The 18,720-nt window shown below is 35.3% G+C and overlaps 1 protein-coding gene across 1 annotated transcript in view; it reads right to left on the bottom strand.

Moving 5' to 3' along the window:
* The window catches only part of ASCC3 (activating signal cointegrator 1 complex subunit 3), a gene marked incomplete at both ends in the record, with an annotated part of 243,679 nt that overhangs the window by 213,181 nt on the left and 11,778 nt on the right, over window positions 1–18,720 (bottom strand). The window contains one exon of the mRNA XM_079532681.1: window positions 1,887–2,007. Within this exon, the coding sequence (XP_079388807.1) occupies window positions 1,887–2,007 (121 nt within the window). The remainder of the gene's footprint in view (window positions 1–1,886; window positions 2,008–18,720) is intronic.

Genomic DNA, 18,720 nt, shown 5'->3' with positions numbered 1-18,720 from the left:
TCGATAAAGCTCAATCACATCTGTTTTTCCAATGCCTTTATTGTTATTTACTTCAAACTTAAAGACATAATCAAGTCTTCTATATGTAATGGATGGATTTTTTTTGTTTGTTTTTAACGGTATCAGTATTTTTAAACATCTGACTTCAAAATTCTGCAAACAGATTATTAATTATAGAGGTTTGACTGAATATAGTGTACTCAGTTATTCCGAATGTACAGCTGCAGTCTACCCCTGAAGCTGAAAATTAAATACTTCTTTTTATCAAATAAACTCACTTGAATGACATTTTAAAGAATTTGTGCCACTGATACACATATATATTTTTTTTTACCAACAGTAACAGTGAAAATTGTACTTCTCTAGCACGCATACTGAATGAAGTGCCTACAACTTGTTAGATATTGTTGAAAAAAAATCTAATAAACTGTCAGAATGCCCACAGCAATAGCATTAACTCTCTCTGTCTCGTATTTAAAGGGGATAACAATGGATTCAATTTTCTGCCTAAATTTAACTCAGACATAACATGCTAGGGCTACTTTATTTGTCTGATAAGCACAACAATCACCTTTATAGCAGTGGAATTTTTATAATAGTCATGCTATAAACAATCAGTATATGCACACTGCCTTGCCTTGTGCCTCAAGACACACAGAGCTCAAAGTTGACTGTTTTTCCAAATCCAAATGGCTCCCTTCCCCACCCACAGTTTCTGGAAGCTGAGACTTCAGTGCCCATTTTTAGGGATTACACTTCAATCAAATGAAAAGAAGAGAGCCCTATTAAAATAAACAAACTGAACTTGGGACAGAGCATCTTCAGCCTCAGAGAAGATACTCCAACATTACTGACTTCTTTACTACAGTGAAAGAAAAGCTAGGCCAACAGTGGAAACACCTCTTCTCGAAAGTGTAATACTGAAAATATTCTTCCTCTACATTCTAGCAGAAATGTCTACGGATGACATACTGAAGAATAAATTTACAATAGTTTCCAAAACAATTTTATTAAATAAAAAAATACTTTCGTAAAAATTTTCACAATGCAGAAAGTCTATAATAGTTTAGTTTCTGATGTATATTATTTTTTTCTTGTGATTATTTTAGAAGGCAAAAAAACTCCACCACGAACAAAATCTTGTTATAGTTTCTGCTTTGAAATCGCTAGCAAATAAAACTTGTTTTTTTCTGATGAGTTTAGACAAATCATCAGTACAGCAGAAGGTGAACTTCCAAACATTTGCCTAAATAACATTATATTTAAGACAGACAAATTATGGTTTATTTGCATTTTGAAATTATTGTGAGGATACAAGAGTCCAGCAGTATCAGGTTTAACTATCTTTTTTTTTCACGCATTGTGAACACACAGTAGATTCATGATGCTTCACCTTTGCAAGATTTATCCCAAGTCACAATCTATTCAGTCAGATTTACTTTTTGTCAGGACAGAAAAGGGAACACTTGTTTTTAAGCAGCCATTTGTAGAACATTTTAAAACTAATACTCTGTGTGGGCTATTAATCTTATAAAAACAAAATCAGAGTATAAAACTTGAACTCCTTTATTCCTTTCATATATCCATCCTTTGGTTTAACTATATTTTTTTCCAGAAGTGGTTGTTACTGTGTTTTTTCTCCCTAAGACGTTTATGTGATGATATCTCTGAGGTGGATAGTATAGCAGATGAGGAATAACTGACTACCAACTTGTTGTCATAGTAGTGCACTGGAATAGATGCAACTGTCAATACAGTTATTTAAAAATTATACATGCCCATATACACTTGAAATGTAAATATGCAACATGCACTCATTTACTCTGATATAAACACCCCACCATTACCAACGAGGTTTTTTTTGGAACAATTTAATTGTTGCTTACCTTGCAGAGCCTGGAACTTGTTATCATTTTGACAAGCCAAAGATCTTTCCACAATCACAGATCTGTTCTGTAGGAGCTTCTCTATAAGTTCAAAGCCCTCAGGGCCTAGCAGTTCAAATAACTACAAAGAAAGTCACAAGACATTGTCCAAATTAGCATAAAATTAAAAATAAAGCTGCAGAATTTCCATCCCTGTTACTGGATGTTAACGATGAGTTTAAAGACTTTCAACTCCAACTAATTCAACCCAAAAGCCATCACTGCTAGCAATCATCTAAGTTCTCTGGAACAAAAAAAGAATAGTTTTCAGCTGAAAAGACTTAATCTGTTGATTTTCTGTATTAAAGAATATCAATTTTTTTGAGATTCCTGTATAAAATTTAACTCTTCTCAAGACTAAACTTTATGCAATTCTCTTACATTTATGATGTATTTTCATGTATCATTTTATGAAAGAGTAAAACTTTGGCACTGTAGGACTCAAATATTTCTGCTCCTATCATGCAAAGAAGAAAGGGCTTGCTTTCTATCCTGTATTTAATTTGCTAGGTCCTTAGACAGTTTTGCTGTGGCCACCTCCGATTACCACCCTCTGGGAAATAGTGTTATGTTGCTTCTTATATATCTGCAAAATTTTGAACAGTGTCAAGAGCAGCAGATCTGTGAATCTTCATTTTAGACCTGTGAATCTTTCCATTTTAAAATCTGTACTTCAAAAAACAAGTTGCCATTTAATAGAAAAGAGGAAAAAAAGTGTTACTCCTAATGCACAGGGTTTCATAGAAAAATACCAGGTGTGCAAAACAGTACAGTGGTGTCAGTGTTTGCATAGACCATGACATTTATTAACTTGTGCATTTCTTTTATTAAAGTAAACACCTATTGAAAACTGAAGAAGCAGTCTGGAAAAAAAATTATAAAAAGAATTCATTAAATTTGGCCAAATAGAAAATCCTACACTCAGATAAAAGTAACAGTACAAAAATACAGGACATTAAGCTGCTGGCTAGACATCAATTTTGTTGACAAGGATCTCAAACTATAATGGATTTCCTTCTATCCAGCCTTCTCTAACAATCATCATTAATTCTTGTCTTTTACATAACTATTCTCTGTCACTTTACTGCTACATTTTAGCCAACTTCAGATAAAGATGTAAGAGGGCTTTGTTTATACATCAAAAAAGAAAGCAGCAAACTAGTATTGGTAAATTTGAAGAGCAAGTATTTTGTAAGTATAAACGTGTATGGCAGAAGGAAAATTAATTTAAAACACAGCAAGAGCTTGAAAAAGCTTCATGGTAGAAGGACTAAATACAAATTTTGCTACTGTTGCCAATTACAGAATATGATCGGGACAGGGAAATTCATCCAGATCTGAGCTGAAATATTCAAGGAAGCACACACAAGGTATTGTGACACAAGGTATATTCAGACTTACCAATTTGACAATAAATAAATAAAAATCATAACAATAAAAAAAGTCAAGCAACACATTGTTCCTAAAATACTCATTATAGACCTTCTGTAGAGGACTCCAAAGCATCTCTATGACTTAAAACAAACTAGAAAAGGATCCACCAGAAAGTATGCTTTTTTTTTTTTAATTTATTTTTTAAATTGGCATACAGGAGATCGTTTTAGAAGAGGAAAGCCTCCTTCCACACCTGTTTTCCCATATACACTCAAAAACCATCCATATCAAAGCTATTTGAACTGGTCAGAATAGTAGAATGGCGCAAAGAAGCACTAAAGATACAAGGCCACATTTTACTTCAGGGCCAGAGGCAGATGCTACCATAAGAAAGCATTTCTCATTTCATTTCAGTTCTCTCTTTTTGAGCCCCTAGTTCACTAGGGATAAAAAGACATATCCTAGTCTCCAGACAGCTCACCAGTCAAACAGAATCAAACTCGTGGTACTATACATGACAATCCCTGCAATATTATATAAAAATCACTTTATTTTGCCTTTGTGATTTATGAACAGAATGCAGTATTAATTTGCTACAGCAGTTTGAGGACAGTCTTTGTAATCTAGCAAGCCTTTTACTACCTTTTACTAGATTACTTTGTAATCTAGCAAGGAGAGAGGCTTTGAGAACGTTTTAAACAAATAAGTGAAACAGATCATTGTCCAAGACAGAAAGAAGAAGGGAAACAATATAGAAGACCAGCAACAATGACCTGTTCTAACTGATTGGTAAATTGTCTCTCACACCCACTGGGAGCTTGCCAGAGAACACAGGTAGGAAAGAATCATAAAGAGCTAAACCAGGAGGTAAGGGTAAGTGCTAGGACATGGCAGTTAAGTTATACATCTGTCACCATCTACCACTGATGGTAGAAATGGTGACAATGGAAGAAAGAAACAGCAAAGAGCAGAAATAACTGAACTTGAGGACTAGTCTGCGAGGCCAATGTTTTACTAATCACCAGATGTATTCATATAGGGAGTAAATAGGGAATAAATCACTGCTTGCTATTTAAGGTATTAAGAACTGGCACAGAATCCTGTTGTTTCAAAGTGCAGTTCTCTATCTTCTCATTTGCTTAGACTTTCAATAACATGTCAGTCAAAGTCCATTCAAAAGACTTTCTGCCATTTCAGAAAAACTTCTGACTTCCGCTGAAGTCTTTAAATCTTATTCCCAGTAATTAACTAAGGAAAAAACAACGTGAACTTCTATGATGATAGTCACCATTAAAGATCTAAACAACAACTGAACCACAGGGTAACTCATGAAAATTGATTTATGAGCTGGAGAGGAAACAAACACTACTGCTTGGATCCAACTTCAATCAAGTGAATGTAAAGTCTGGCATCTTCAGATAAAACACAAAATTTGCCTTCTTTTTTAATAGTCACACTACACAAGTAATCTTGATCAAAGTCTAATGAGTAAACATGAGTTTTAAAAAAACCAACACAGTTTATCTTACTCAAGAGGGAAAGAGGTGTAAAAGTTTGTGCAAAGTAACCTCACTACTATTATCAATCTTACACTGGAAAGCTCTTATACTTCATAGCAACAGATTGACTGTCTAAATCAAAGAGCAGAAAAGAGAAAACTAGGAGCTCTGTTGATTTAAAACTATCTTGTACCTAGTAGGAGAAAAGAACCATCACAGCAGGTACATGTTTAAGAAACAAAGTGCCCTTTTGCTAGACCCCCACTTTTCTACACTAGTTTTATTTATTTATTTATTTTTACGGTATACGTTATGTTTATTGTCAGACTGGAATGGCTAAACCAGCTGCAAAACAGAAAAATTCACTATACCAATAGTACTTAGTGAATGTTAACACAATCCCCAAATTAGCATGTTCAAATGGAGACACAATGCTAAATGACTGCTTATTATAGTTGCTTTGCAGTATTCATTTACAAAATAAAAATAAAAAGTTTTCACGGAAATACAGTTTTCTAACACACATAGCATTCTTTTCTTGAGACAGAATTTAGGGTACCTGCCCTGCAACTCTATGGAATATTTCCATAAATAATCAAACGCTATAAGCAATGGTCAAAGAAAAACAGATTTTTCTATAAACAAAGTTTAAGAAAGCTGTGAATCCTTGAGAAGAACTTCCTTCCTAATGCACTGATTCTCTCGACAAATATCTAGTGTAAGCTGCACAGAAATTCCTAATACTCACTATAGAAAAAGAAAACTTCCCCATACATATGGGAAGGCATGCTCAATCCATCTCCCATGGGCTGCATGCAGCCCACCCCAGCCTATCCTGTGGCTACCACCTGCCCTGTGCCATCACAGCAGCAGCTCTTCCACACTGTGTAGCCCAGCTCAGCCCCAGGCATGCACCCATCACTCAGCAACAACCAAACATCAGTGTGCCACTGGCACTGTCTGGGCTGAAATCAAGAGATGGGACAGGTACAGTACACATTGCTGTGTCAAGATATGACAGAAGTTCATGGCTTTTGATACATTTGCTAAACACAGTCCTGTGAACAGCGACAAACAAGCAGCCTTGTCTTCCACTTTCATAAAAGATTTAGAAAATAGGTTTCGAGATTAAAAAAAAGAGACTTTTTTCCCCTATATTTGTAACTACACTTTCCAGACAACATAAATACAATATCTGCAAAAGAGAAAGTTCTCCTTTACTTCACAATCATGTCTAATTCATGCCATTGCTTTTTAGCAGTACGCACTTTTGTGAACAAGTATTCTCAAGGATAAAGCACAGAAAGAATGAAATTTCTAAAAAAATCCTCTTATGAGCACTCTTGAGAACTCACTAAGAATTGCAATCACTGCCATCAAACCAGATACTGATGCATTAGTTTCACCAAAACAAGGTCCAATTACGTTTTTGTTGGTTTTCATGTTGCAATATAAAAATTGGAAGAATAAGCTTTGTTATTTATATAAAATATTATAATATAGTTAATGTATATGTGTCCAAGATATTTCCTCTTCATTCAGGGCAGCTCAGGCAAGCCAAATGGTTGGACCTTCATGCTTTATGCTTCAAAAGAAACTGTGTAGTCCAAGAAAAACATTGCTACCAATACACTTTCCTTTCTGCACTGCATTAACACATTTATTCACAACATTTTTATATCTTTTTGCAGTTACATTACTTAGTTAATTCGTGATACATTCTATTTTTACAGGAAACACACAAAAACTTTGAACTTCCTATTCATTCCATTTGTAGTACTTAAATAAAGGATCATAACTCTTGTCCTCCAGGCTTCCCCACATTCGCTCATCCATGCTTCTAGTGTATGGTCCTCTCAACACATAAAATAACAGCAGTCTGTGTTTGGTCCTTGCATAGTGAACATGCTTATATATGAGCTGAACACTTTTTCTTCTGTGCTTTTGTCCTTTTGCCTCCTGCACCTTAGATATTAATAGACATTGATTAGTTCAAAAATTATACATTCTATAGCAAAAAGAAAGACAGCAAATGGACAGGCTACTGTGACTGGGGTCTGACTCAACACTGGTTTGGGCCCTGACAGTTTCTTTTCTTTCTTCCTTAGGAAGGCTTGCCATCTCAGCTTTCTAGCTCTTTAATGTTAGGAGCTGCTCTCAAACTGCAGAGGGTAAGCATTTAGGGGTTTTATTGGCTTTTTTGAGGGCTGAGAAACATGAATTTTATTGAATTGCGATCCATTCATTGTTCTGTCACAGTTAACTGTTATTTCCTTGTGCTCTGCCTAGAACATATTCACACCCAGAAATACAGAAGCAAGATAAGTGTTTACAATTAATTATAATATATAAAAAAAAGCCACAAAGACTCTCCCATAGAACAGGCTCATTTTATTCTTGCTGTTAAAATCATTCATAGTACTGAACTTACATTTCATCATGAAAGAACGAAAAAATTAGTTACAGACATCAACTGAAAATGCTGAATATTCCTGCTGCTTGCCTCTCAAGAGAGATTACTGTTAGGAAAAGAATTTTAGACACAACATTTGATTTTAGAATGAGACTGGAGAATAAAAAGAACTATGACCCAGTCCTTACAATTTATACAGTTTAAGAAGCTAATTGTTATGTTTTGTTCCAAATGAAACACTCTCCATTAGTCAAAGCCAGGAGTTATAGTAGGGTCATATCCAATCTAGTAGCCCACAGGATAAAATCTGTAGCATTCAAATGCCAACTAGAAATAATAAATCTTAGAAGAACAGTAAAGCTGGGGACTATTTTGATGACAGCATAATGGCATCTTTTAATGAAGAACTTACTAAAGTAACAGCAAGTTCTCTTAGATATTTTCAACCCTTTCCTAGTCTTATAATTATTTCTAATAAATTCAGTTCCTCTGCTTATCTCAATCGCTAATCCCAACAAGGGGACAAAAAAGACATCTTTCTGGCATTTTAAACCCATTACCTGAATGCTGTTAATAATTTAGTATGACTGCAGAAAATAAGATTAAATACCAAGTAACATTGCAAGCTATTAAAAAAAAAATTTTAAAAAGGTTGGGTGCAGGTCTCAGATTGCAGATACTCAGAACGTAAGCCTTTCAGCTCAGCACAGTAAGAAAAAGAGCTCTGTATAATCTTGTTTGGAAAACTGTGTATGGCTCTGAGAGGAAGTGGCACAAAGCGGTGTAACTCTGTAGTTCATGTACTTGCTACCACATCACATTATATACATTATTATACATTATTCTGGCATGAAATGTCAATATCCTAGATCCTGAGTGGAGGCAAAGGAATTTAGCAAATATTCTCAGCTACCTTTTTATTAAGATATTCTGAGGCAAACTAGACAGCAGCCAACAGTTGGAGAGGCTGTGTGTTAGTCAGCACTTTCTTGAATCTCAGCCAAACTATTACGTCCCTTGAAGCAGTAACACATTGTGCCCAAAAGGCAACCCTGAATGTCTTCAATAAAAGTGCCAGATGACTTCGGCTACTACTCAGTGACCATGAATACACGGATGATGTGATATATGGTCACTTTCATTTGTTTGAATGATTTTTAAAATTTTGATTTTATGTGCAGTCTTAATATCTGTAAGAAAGTGTGATAAGTAATCAATCTAGGAACCAGAAGACAAGATGTGTCACATTGCATTAACGGTGAGGCATGGTCCCCATGCTGATAATTTTTACTGAGTACATGCTGGTTACATAGAAAAGGCAAGGAGACTTTTCTGAAGACAGCAGATCTGCAGAAAGCAGTCTATCCACCAGAGCGCCTAATAGCTGAATCCCAATGATACATACAAAGGAAATTATTTTTGGGTCAGGCTCAGCCATAAAAAGTCCATCTGTACTGTTGAACTTAGTTTAATACAGCTACAAAATTTTAACTATTGTAACATTAAAAGTAATATTCACATCACAATTTTACAAGCTGCAATTTAGAAGAGGTCTTAGAATAATCATCTCCCTACGCTGACCTCAAATATGAGGTAGAGAACTGTGAACTTTGTGTGTAAATGAAATTATCTCCCACTCAAGGGCATCTTCTTCATTTCTGTCCTTCTGTGAGGTGAGAGGGAATTCAAAAAGTCCCAGAAAGTATTTTCTTTATATAACACTGACTTTGGGAAAGATATATGCAAAGATAATGCACTGATAATAAATTCTTGCATAACATTCAACTTCTGGTTACTTTTTTTGTTAATAAACTTGCAGAGCAACAAGACGTGCTGGAAAGGTGGTCTTACGCATTAGACATTTTTAGACCAGCAATACAATTTACAAGCGGTAATAAATACACAACCCATTGTTCTTTGCAATAAGTCTCTTTTTAGTACATTGGCATTACCCTCTTATTTCTGTATTTCACAGTTTCCAAAGAACAAAATACAATTTCACTTCAACTACACACTTGTAGAAATGCACAAAAGAAAAAATCCAGAAGGAATATCAGAACGTGGAAATTTCACAGACTACAGGTACCAGGCATTAGGAGTATGAGATTTTTTTTTAAATCAAACTGAAATCTAAAGTTAAAATACTGAAATAGATGAACTGCAGGGAAAAAGAATGGTAATAATTTTTTCTTTTGGAAACAAATAAAAAAAGATACTGTCAAATTGTCAATATTTCAGTACACCTAAATTGGCCTAAAACAGTCATCTTATTTATATAATTTCCTTTTTGTTCTTGTTATAGATATCTCCTAAATATTCTTACATAAAAAATAACATAACTTGCGACAACATAATTCTAAAATATTTGTCGAAAAACTACAAATGTCAGACTATTGACTTCCCTTTTAAAAAGCACACCCTGAAGACCAATTTCTGTGTAGAAATGCCTGCTGTTATAGGATTCCTTAAGCTAGTATCTATCTTCAGACGTATTCTGGGATCAGCTATTTATCAATTTTCAAAAAAAAAAAAAAAAAAAACCCAAATCCTAAAATTAGCTAGTCACTGCATTTGATACTTCTCAAAGAGTGGGCAGCAGGTGCCATTTCTAACAACTATAAGCTCACTTGCAATTACTGAATGATTATCTGTAAAGATGCTACACAGATGCTTGGCCATCCTTTACCTCTGCTCTCAATACACAGTCACAATGTACAAGGATACACCAAGAAGCTGAGCATCAATCTCATGTTGCTTAACAGAGGTGGATAACAAAGAGTGAAAAGCAACTCTAATCCCAAAATCTAGATCCCTCTCAATTAGAATAGTAAAGTCTCAGTTTTAATATTGTCCAATGAAACTTGACAGTCCCGGCCATCTTCCTCTGGGCTGTGCTGTGGAAGACCATAAACCTTGCTGATACTGGTGAGCCCTAGGCTCTGCTTTCCAGCATCAGCCTTGCAATGTGTTGCAAAGTAGCTAAAAAAGGCAAGATTTTACCCGAAACACTGCTTTTTGGGTTATTACAGATGTGAAGAAGTGCTTCAGTTAAGGAAAGATGAATTTTAAGCCTAGCTTTCCATGGAAAAAAAGCCTACAAAAATCACTATGTGATTTTTCACAAATAAACTAGAAAAACAGGTTTTGAGCCCCTGATTACTTCCAAATTCAACAAATAGAAATTCTCAGAGATGGTAAGTAGCCTGTAAAGGAGATTGATCCAAGCCATCGCTCTTCTTGCCTTTTTATTCTGTGAAAGACCACAGTGTGCACCAGCACAAACTCCATCAGCCAGCAACACCCCTGTGGACATGGGAAAATTGAAACCATGGAATACTAAGAACCACAGGAAATCTAGATACATAAATTTTAAGACTCAACTGTCAGTTTGGGTTTGTTTGTTTTTCCATATATAAAATGATTTGGCAGAATATAACCTTGTATCTAGTTAACAAAATAAGTCTCAATCTTCCAGGCTCCATCTGACTATGTCTTGCAGACCTTGTGAGCCCTTATGTCTGTACTTGTATTTGAAAAGAGCATCTCAGCACAAAAAGAAACTGAAAAGGCAAAAATCCTATCAACTACAGGGTGGCTGACTTTAGAAGTAAATCTCATTATGTTTAATGACATATTTAAGCTGATTCAAAAATTACAATGAATAGATCAAGCCTCATGCTACCTCAGAGATACAACAAGCGATCTGGCAGTACAAAACTTTACAAAAGTAAAGGAGTTGATAGGGAAAGTTACTGACAGGAAGGAGATCAACCAGCTACTACTACCAGGATGAACCCTACCCAGCATCTCCTGGCTCTCGCTGTGGCTTTTTCATCATTTCGTATGTTCTGTACTCAAAAAACAGCACTAAAACTCTATTCTTCAGTTTTGGTTTCTTATGAAGGGAGACAGCATGGCCCTGTTTTTACAAAAAGACAGTTTCATGTCATCCTTGAGGTTTCAACAGTTCTTGGACATCAACACAGCTGTATACTTCAGACTGATTTCAAAGAGAAGGCTGAAACTGGAAAAGGAGAAAACTGTAACAAAAATAAATAGGTTATTTTCTCTGTATTAGAGGTGAACAGATAAGCTTTATGGTCAAGAATAACGACACCTAAGCTTTGCAAAAATCTTAGTAAATTTAATAAAAATTTAAAGAAAAGAATAGGAGCTTGAAAAGGCAGAGTCAAACCAAGTTAGAAGCTTTGATGATAAGATAAAGATAAAACACCACAGGGGTGATCCATATATGCATGTACTTTCTCATAATGGGTACTGCTCTCTATGAACAGGGAATAAATTTTGTGATATGCTAATTTGTTAGGGCAAGAATGCCCTTTTACTGAACAAAAGAGAGAGCCACTTTGACGCTTAAAAGCAAATACATTTTGTGAGACAGGTTGATCTGAAAATAACTCAGATGCAGAAGTACATGTGCAGACAAAATTAAAAGATACTGCTGTAGGGTCATGGTACAGTGAGGAAAATACAGATTAAGTTACTTCAACAAAGTATAATATCCAAAACTTACATGTGATGTATAACATGACCTCACAACAGAACTAGTGCTTTTATTGATTTTTAATTAATAAATATTTGGTAGGAAAGACAGCTTGCATTTTGATTATTTTCTGCTTTGCAAAGAAATTCCTATACTAAACCTCTGTGTGATGGTTTTTCAGATGACAAACCTAATAAACTAACTTCAGTTAATGGAAGCAACACAGCAGTAAAAGAAATTGAGGTTGTTCTCAGTGAAAACTCAGGCAAAACTCTCACAGCCTTGTAGGACAAAAGAGATGACAGCAGCAGTAGTAACAGAAAGTAGTAATCTAAGTTATTAAAAAAATCATTCTACTATTTATTCCTGTTCTTTACTATGTTCCAAATGCAAAGGGACTTGAAAAAATTACTAGATATTATTTGTTCCATATTTTCTAACAAAACTCTGAACTTGTATAGAAGGTAGGGATTCATGGCCATTTGTGAGCAGCCACAAAAGAACCCTAAGTAGATTTCCTAAATAAATAGCTTACTTTATAGTCACTGGTAGATTAGTAAAAATCACTATTAAGGCTGGTTGAAGAAGTCTTGAAGAGCAAAAGATGAACATCTCTGGAAGTCAACATAAGTAAGCTATCAATGCTTTTAGGTAACATTTTAACCACTACCTTAGACTTCAACATGGGGGGTGGGGAGGACATGAAATTAAAAGATAAGTGGCTTACTAACAATTAAAAATAAGCATGAATAGAAGAAACTACATGACAGGTCAATTTCCATTGCTAAGCAGTACTAGGAGTCTTAGCCCTGCCCTACATAAAAATGAATATTGAAAATTTATTGAAATAATAACTCCTGATTCTCAACGTTTGCTTAAAACCCTCACAGACAACTGAATTCCCATATCCAAATTGAGCAGAAAATTTATAGCATCTGGAAGCTGTCTGTGCAGTATTTAAAGAGCCAGTGCATTAACACAACGATTTTCAAATATCAAATGGGTCATAATATTAACTGAGAATATAATGAAACTTTACGGTTTTGGATTTGAAGACCGTCTCACACAGGCCACACAATTGCCCTAATAGTTCTGAGTTGATGACGATGCACATTAGTTAATAATGAAAATTGCTATTATTGCAAGAGCTATGAGAGCAACAGAATTTGAAAGTTAACTAAAACTCTTGATGAGATCTCACCTCACTAGTAAGAACAACCAGTATTTACAAAACGTTTGTACTGTGCTGTCAGTTTACTGCTGTCCCCTTCATCCGAGTGCCTTTTCCTGTAAGCCACAGTCCACTGATGCATTACACCCACACTAAATATGTTTATATTGCTGCTCCTTTTCATCAAGCCAGACTGGCAATTATTTTTTCCACATTTCATTTCCTCAGTTTTATTTCACATGCTATGTTCTACACTACCTCCTGAAAACACATTTCCAATTATTTTTTAGCACCTTCTATGTAACAACATTGAATTCATCTGATAAAAACTGTTCTCCTTACCAACAGGTGGTGCCCTATTATTAACACATTCTCTACCTCAGATCAGCAATGAAATACAGTTGTGATACTGAAAGTGACTGGTAGTGCTTACAATTAATTTCCTTACTATGAGATACAAACATACAGACCTAGATCTCTTCATATGTTCAGCTTATACAACATGGATGCCTTTATGTCTTCAGCATCTACAGTGTTGTTTAAAATGTTAATCTAACTGACATGGCAGGATATTTTATTTGGCTACTTTCAATATCAGGAAATTCTGCCACTGAAAAAAGAAATTCTTCCTGCAAATCCATTCACTCAGCAAATTTCAGTTAATTTTTTTTTTTTTTTTAATGAACCTAAATTTAGCCTTAGCAAGAAAAGATTTTATAATGGCTTCTACATTAAAAAAACCTCAGTCGTTTTTCTGCCATTTCTACAAGTAGTCTCCACAAACCTAATCTCAGTAAGCTTTGAACCTCAATAAACATTGCTAAATAATACAAGATAGTACTATGTGTACTATAAATTCATATACACACACGTGTTTGAAAGGTGTTTCAGAACATCTATTGTCTCCTAAGATAAGTAACTGAAGTAGTGAATATGGTAGCTCATAAAAAGCTGTATTCAGCTGCTCTATCTAGAATTAGCTTAGTCCAAGTTATTATAACATAGAAATCATTGCTGTAATCTAACTCACTTTTCCATTTCAAATAAAAAGAAAATTTTTGTTAAAAGTCTTATGCATTTATTACTACATCTGCTGCATCATTTGTTCAAGACTATAGTTTAACCCAGTGAATTTTACTATGTTAATAGTTAAAATTAGTTGAGAGTTAACCAGCGAGTCTGTACTCACATAACAAATTCCTTTGTGGGAAAGTCTCACAAAAACACAAAGGTAAGATTTCCCAAGGCACACAGAAACACACATCAGTGAAATCCAAATTTTGTATTGGTGTTATTTTGCTGACTTGGAATGTAATATAGCAGCTGTACATATACAAACATTTTAGAATTCACTTTGGAAGAACGAATAAAAACTTAAGTACATACTAATACAAGTAATAAAATCAAAATTGTTTCAAATGGAGAACAAACATCCAAGTTATTTTATTGATGCTAGGATTTTATGCTTGAGGCTTTGTGTTTGCTATCACACACCTCAAATGATCGGCATTCATCACTTTAAAGCTTTGCTCAGTTTTCGAAATATATTCACTTTTCCTCTTTCCTGCACTTTGGACAATCAAGTCAGCCACTTTCCCACTCACTGTAGTTCCTGGTTAATTTGAACTTGGAGCATCAAAGCAATCACTAGTAGTTCAGAGCATCAAGCTTCTGACAAGTGGCTTTCCAGTGGCAGAACATTCATGTTTGATATTTGTAACAGCCAAGCATTGTGAAGTCTGACAGTTTCACTCCAGCAAGCAGCAAAAAGCTGATGCTTCATAGTTTGCTTAAAAAATTGCTTTTTGAAGGCAAAAATACAAGGAAAGAAAATCACATGTATACTTTCACAACTTGCATTTTTCTGATGGGGAAGCTAAGTTTGTTGACAGGGGAATGTCCACAAAGTGTGTGCAAATCAAACTCTGCTTGCACTCCAAGCCTATAAAAAGCATTAGCCAAATACTGAGTGCAAGCTTGTTGCTCAGCATTTTTCTCTAAAGCATCTCTCTTGGAGCCTGCATAGCATGCCAGAAGTGCGATCTCCAAACCAGCCCTTAAGTGTCACACAAGTCCATAACAAATGAAATGAGATAGCATTCTTTACGGTCACTATTATAATGCAAACTGTGAAGAGGTCAGAGCTCTTAACATGAATTACATATTCATACTGCTCAGGGAGCAATACAGACCTGAAAATTATTTACCTGAACTCAGTCTTAGAAGTAACCGTTGAGTCTTTCTTAGGTCAGCTGTTTACTTATTTTTCTTTACTGTTTTTTATTTTTAAACTAACAGCAAGAATGTATAGCTTTTACTTATAAAATATTAATGCTAAAATTCTTTCTGCACTTGAAAGCAAGTGTTTCAGAGTGGACAAGAAATGAGTAAATACTGAGAAGAGTGCCTGCAGTGTGTCCTACTGACAAAAAGCACACTAAATCACTAGTAGGAAATAAAGTCTGTACACTGGCTTAGTCTTATTCTCAAGTAATGTGATTTTGTGTGAAGCTACATATGCACTTCCATCACTTACGTAGTAAGTATATGTAAGTGCTGGTTTGCATTTTAAGCTCTACAACGTGCTTTCTTCCTGAACTGTATTTCATTGTAATTTCACAATGTTACATCTGTCTTAGCTTTCACATCAAAAGAAATTGAAATGTTCATATAAATAATGATAGGCTTTTAAAGGATATTAGAAATTTGGTCTTATAAATTAATACTGTATTAATTTTCTCATAAGAGAAAAATGACCATTACAAATTCCTGTTTATTTCAGGAAACAAAATGAGTAATTTCCCTGAATAACAAACATCCATTATTTATAAATACTTAGTTTAGGAGACCAATTTAACACATCGGAAATCAAGATCACTTGACAATGTAATTGCAAATACTTGTAATACAAGAATTATTTATTTCCTGTACACTATAATTCATTAAATTACTTATAAGGTTAAAATATAAGTACTCCAAAGGTTCGCTCCATTTATTTAAGAAGCAATTCTACTAACAAGGAATCTGTTACAAAACCAGAAGTTTCTGAGCTTCAAAAAAATGTATTAGGCTAAGAAAGAATTTACACTTCATTTTGAATCAGGAGTAACAAAAAGACTTAATACAAAATTAGGAATATACTTGAACTGGATGATCTTAGAGGTCTCTGAGAGCTACGTGTCCTTCGTGTACTGGAGGCCCCAGGCCTGGGCGCAGTACTGCAGACGGGGCCTCACAAGAGCCGAGCAGAGGGGGACGATCACCTCCCTCTCCCTGCTGGACACCCCTTTCTTAATGCAGCCCAGAACACAGTTGGCCTTCAAGGCTGCAAGTGCGCACTGCTGGCTCATGTGCAGCTTTTCATCCACCAGGACCTCCAAGTCTTTCTCCGCAGGGCTGCTCTGAAGGAGATCTTCCCCCAGTTTGTGTAAATACCTGGGATTACCCCAGCTCAAATGCAGCACCCTGCACTTGGCCTTACTGAACCTCATTAGGTTTTCATGGGCCCACTTCTCCAGCCTGTCTAGGTCCCTCTGGATAGTTTCCCCTTCCTTCCAATGTATCAACCGCACCGCTCAGCTTGAGAAAAGCCTGGCTCCAATTTCTTTACCCAACACCAAATGACACCGTTCTCATCCCCAGACTATCCCCAGCTCTTTGAACCCTCCTCGTGCACCAGATACTCCAGTGTTTCATCTCTCTGTCACTCTGCTGGACTCATTCCAGAATATATTCACACCAGACTCCACTCTAACCTTTCAGTTTTTACTTATTCATCTTACTGCTCAAAGCAGAGCAATAAAAAAAAAACAAACAAACAATGATGTATTCTCCAAAATAAAGGGCAACAGCTAATGTAAGTCATTCCAAAAGCACCCTTTGTTATGGTCAGACTATAATGTTATATACAGTTACTTTTCAATTGTAACTTCAACTTTGGGAGGCAAGGAAGGAAGCTTTGATCAAATAAGATGAGATCACACCAGCTACAGGAAGCAACAGTAATTCAAGAACTACAGGACTTTTTGAAAAGTCATGATAGCTGAGGGTGAAATTTAGAGAGTTCCACAAAATGTCCTTTCCTTGCAACACTGAAGGAACAGCAAGGACAGTAACAAAGATTATCCAGTGGACTTTAAAAAATTTGATCTACTTTCACAATAAATCACTTTATAGAGTAATGAAGTACACAATATGAATGTGCATATCAGGAATTCATTCGGTAGCCAATATTAAAAAGAAAAAAATGAACAAAACACCATAAACAGAGGTTTTTACACACACACACACACACAAAAACACAAAAACACCACAAATGGTGGTAACTAAAGGGCTCCTAGGAGAAAAAAAAAAACATGACCCATTGACTACTACGCTTTTTTTTTTCCTGACCAGAATTAACAAAACTGAGCAGTCACAGTTCACCGTGAATGATGTGCCCTCAGATTTCCAAGCTACAGTGAAAGATTTGTCCACTGTAAGACAGGAAAGACACACATTTACATCCAAGTTTGCCTAATTTGAGGAAACTGTAGTTGTGAATATCTTATTTCCTTTTTCTTTTTAACACAGTAATCATCACCTAACAATAGCTTTATATGGAAATTTCCTATTCATAAGGAACAGTGCAAGTTTCCAGGAAGTGATGATGCTATACTAGATTTGTTTGAGTAGATTGCAAGACAGCTTAAAATTATTACAAGGATGGGTGAGGGGAAGCACCCTGTCATCTCCTGCTATGTTTCTTTTAGTTATTGGGTCATATCCCCACATCAGAAAACAATTTAAGCATTTTTAGCTTTAAAAATCTCCGGGCCTGCTTACCATTCTGTTCTCCACAGGCCTGCTGACTTCACTAACCGCCTCTTACCATAACTCAAATTTCCCATTTGAAAAGGAAATTTTGAATCTTACTCCCTTCCAAGACTTAACTTCCAAACTTTCATTAATTTTAATTGAAATTTAAAATTGCAGGTCATCTCTAGTTGAAGAAAAAAAAATTTGATTTTGCATTAAAGAATAAACTAGTTAAAAAGGATGAAGTATGGATATAAAAGTGATCACATCAAAGCTAGAAACCAGAAATTCCCTGTCCTTGTTGTCTGAGTACAGGACAATCTTTCAGAAATCTTCAAAAACTGACAAAGGAAGTTATAGTACAGAAATACATATACAAGAGTAACAACACTGTGAATAAATAAATAAATATGTAGACACACACACATACATATATGATTTGGAAAAAAAAAGTTTTTCAAAAAAATATCAGACATAAATGGAGAACTTCATAAATGCAGCATGAGCTTATTAGAGATACATCAGTTGGTCTAACACTTCATTGATCTAGAAAGTAAATAAATAACAGTTGTCTCACATCCGGACTTCTTTTAAAATAATGCAGTGTTCCACATGGGTACTTGTTAAGTTCATGAAGCACTAATACAGTAATGAGAAATTGGCAAGGAACTGCCTGGAGGATAAATGAAAGGAAAGGCTGTGTTGAAAATATGAAGTTCTTTAATAGTCATTTTTTAACAATTTAATGGTTTAAAAAAAGGAACAATTGCAGCACAGGGAAAGTTATCACAGGAACAGCCCTTAATAAAGCCAGATACCAGATAACAAAGGTTTGCTTTAACTACTTATGCAACAAGATTGCAGAGCACTCTGGAAGAAAGAAGCTGGGACAAAGTTTTTCACATCCTTTGATTCACAATCCTTCTCTTATTTTAAGTATTGTATCACTGACAGGAAAGTTCCCTTCCAGATCCTGAGAAACTTTATATAGCCTTTAATCTCCTTCACTCTTCTCTGCTCTATCAGAAAGGTTGCTG

The sequence above is a fragment of the Tetrao urogallus genome (genome assembly GCF_951394365.1).
Source record: "Tetrao urogallus genome assembly, chromosome: 2".
NCBI classification, from domain to species: domain Eukaryota; kingdom Metazoa; phylum Chordata; class Aves; order Galliformes; family Phasianidae; genus Tetrao; species Tetrao urogallus.
This window is presented reverse-complemented; position numbering and strand designations above follow the sequence as displayed.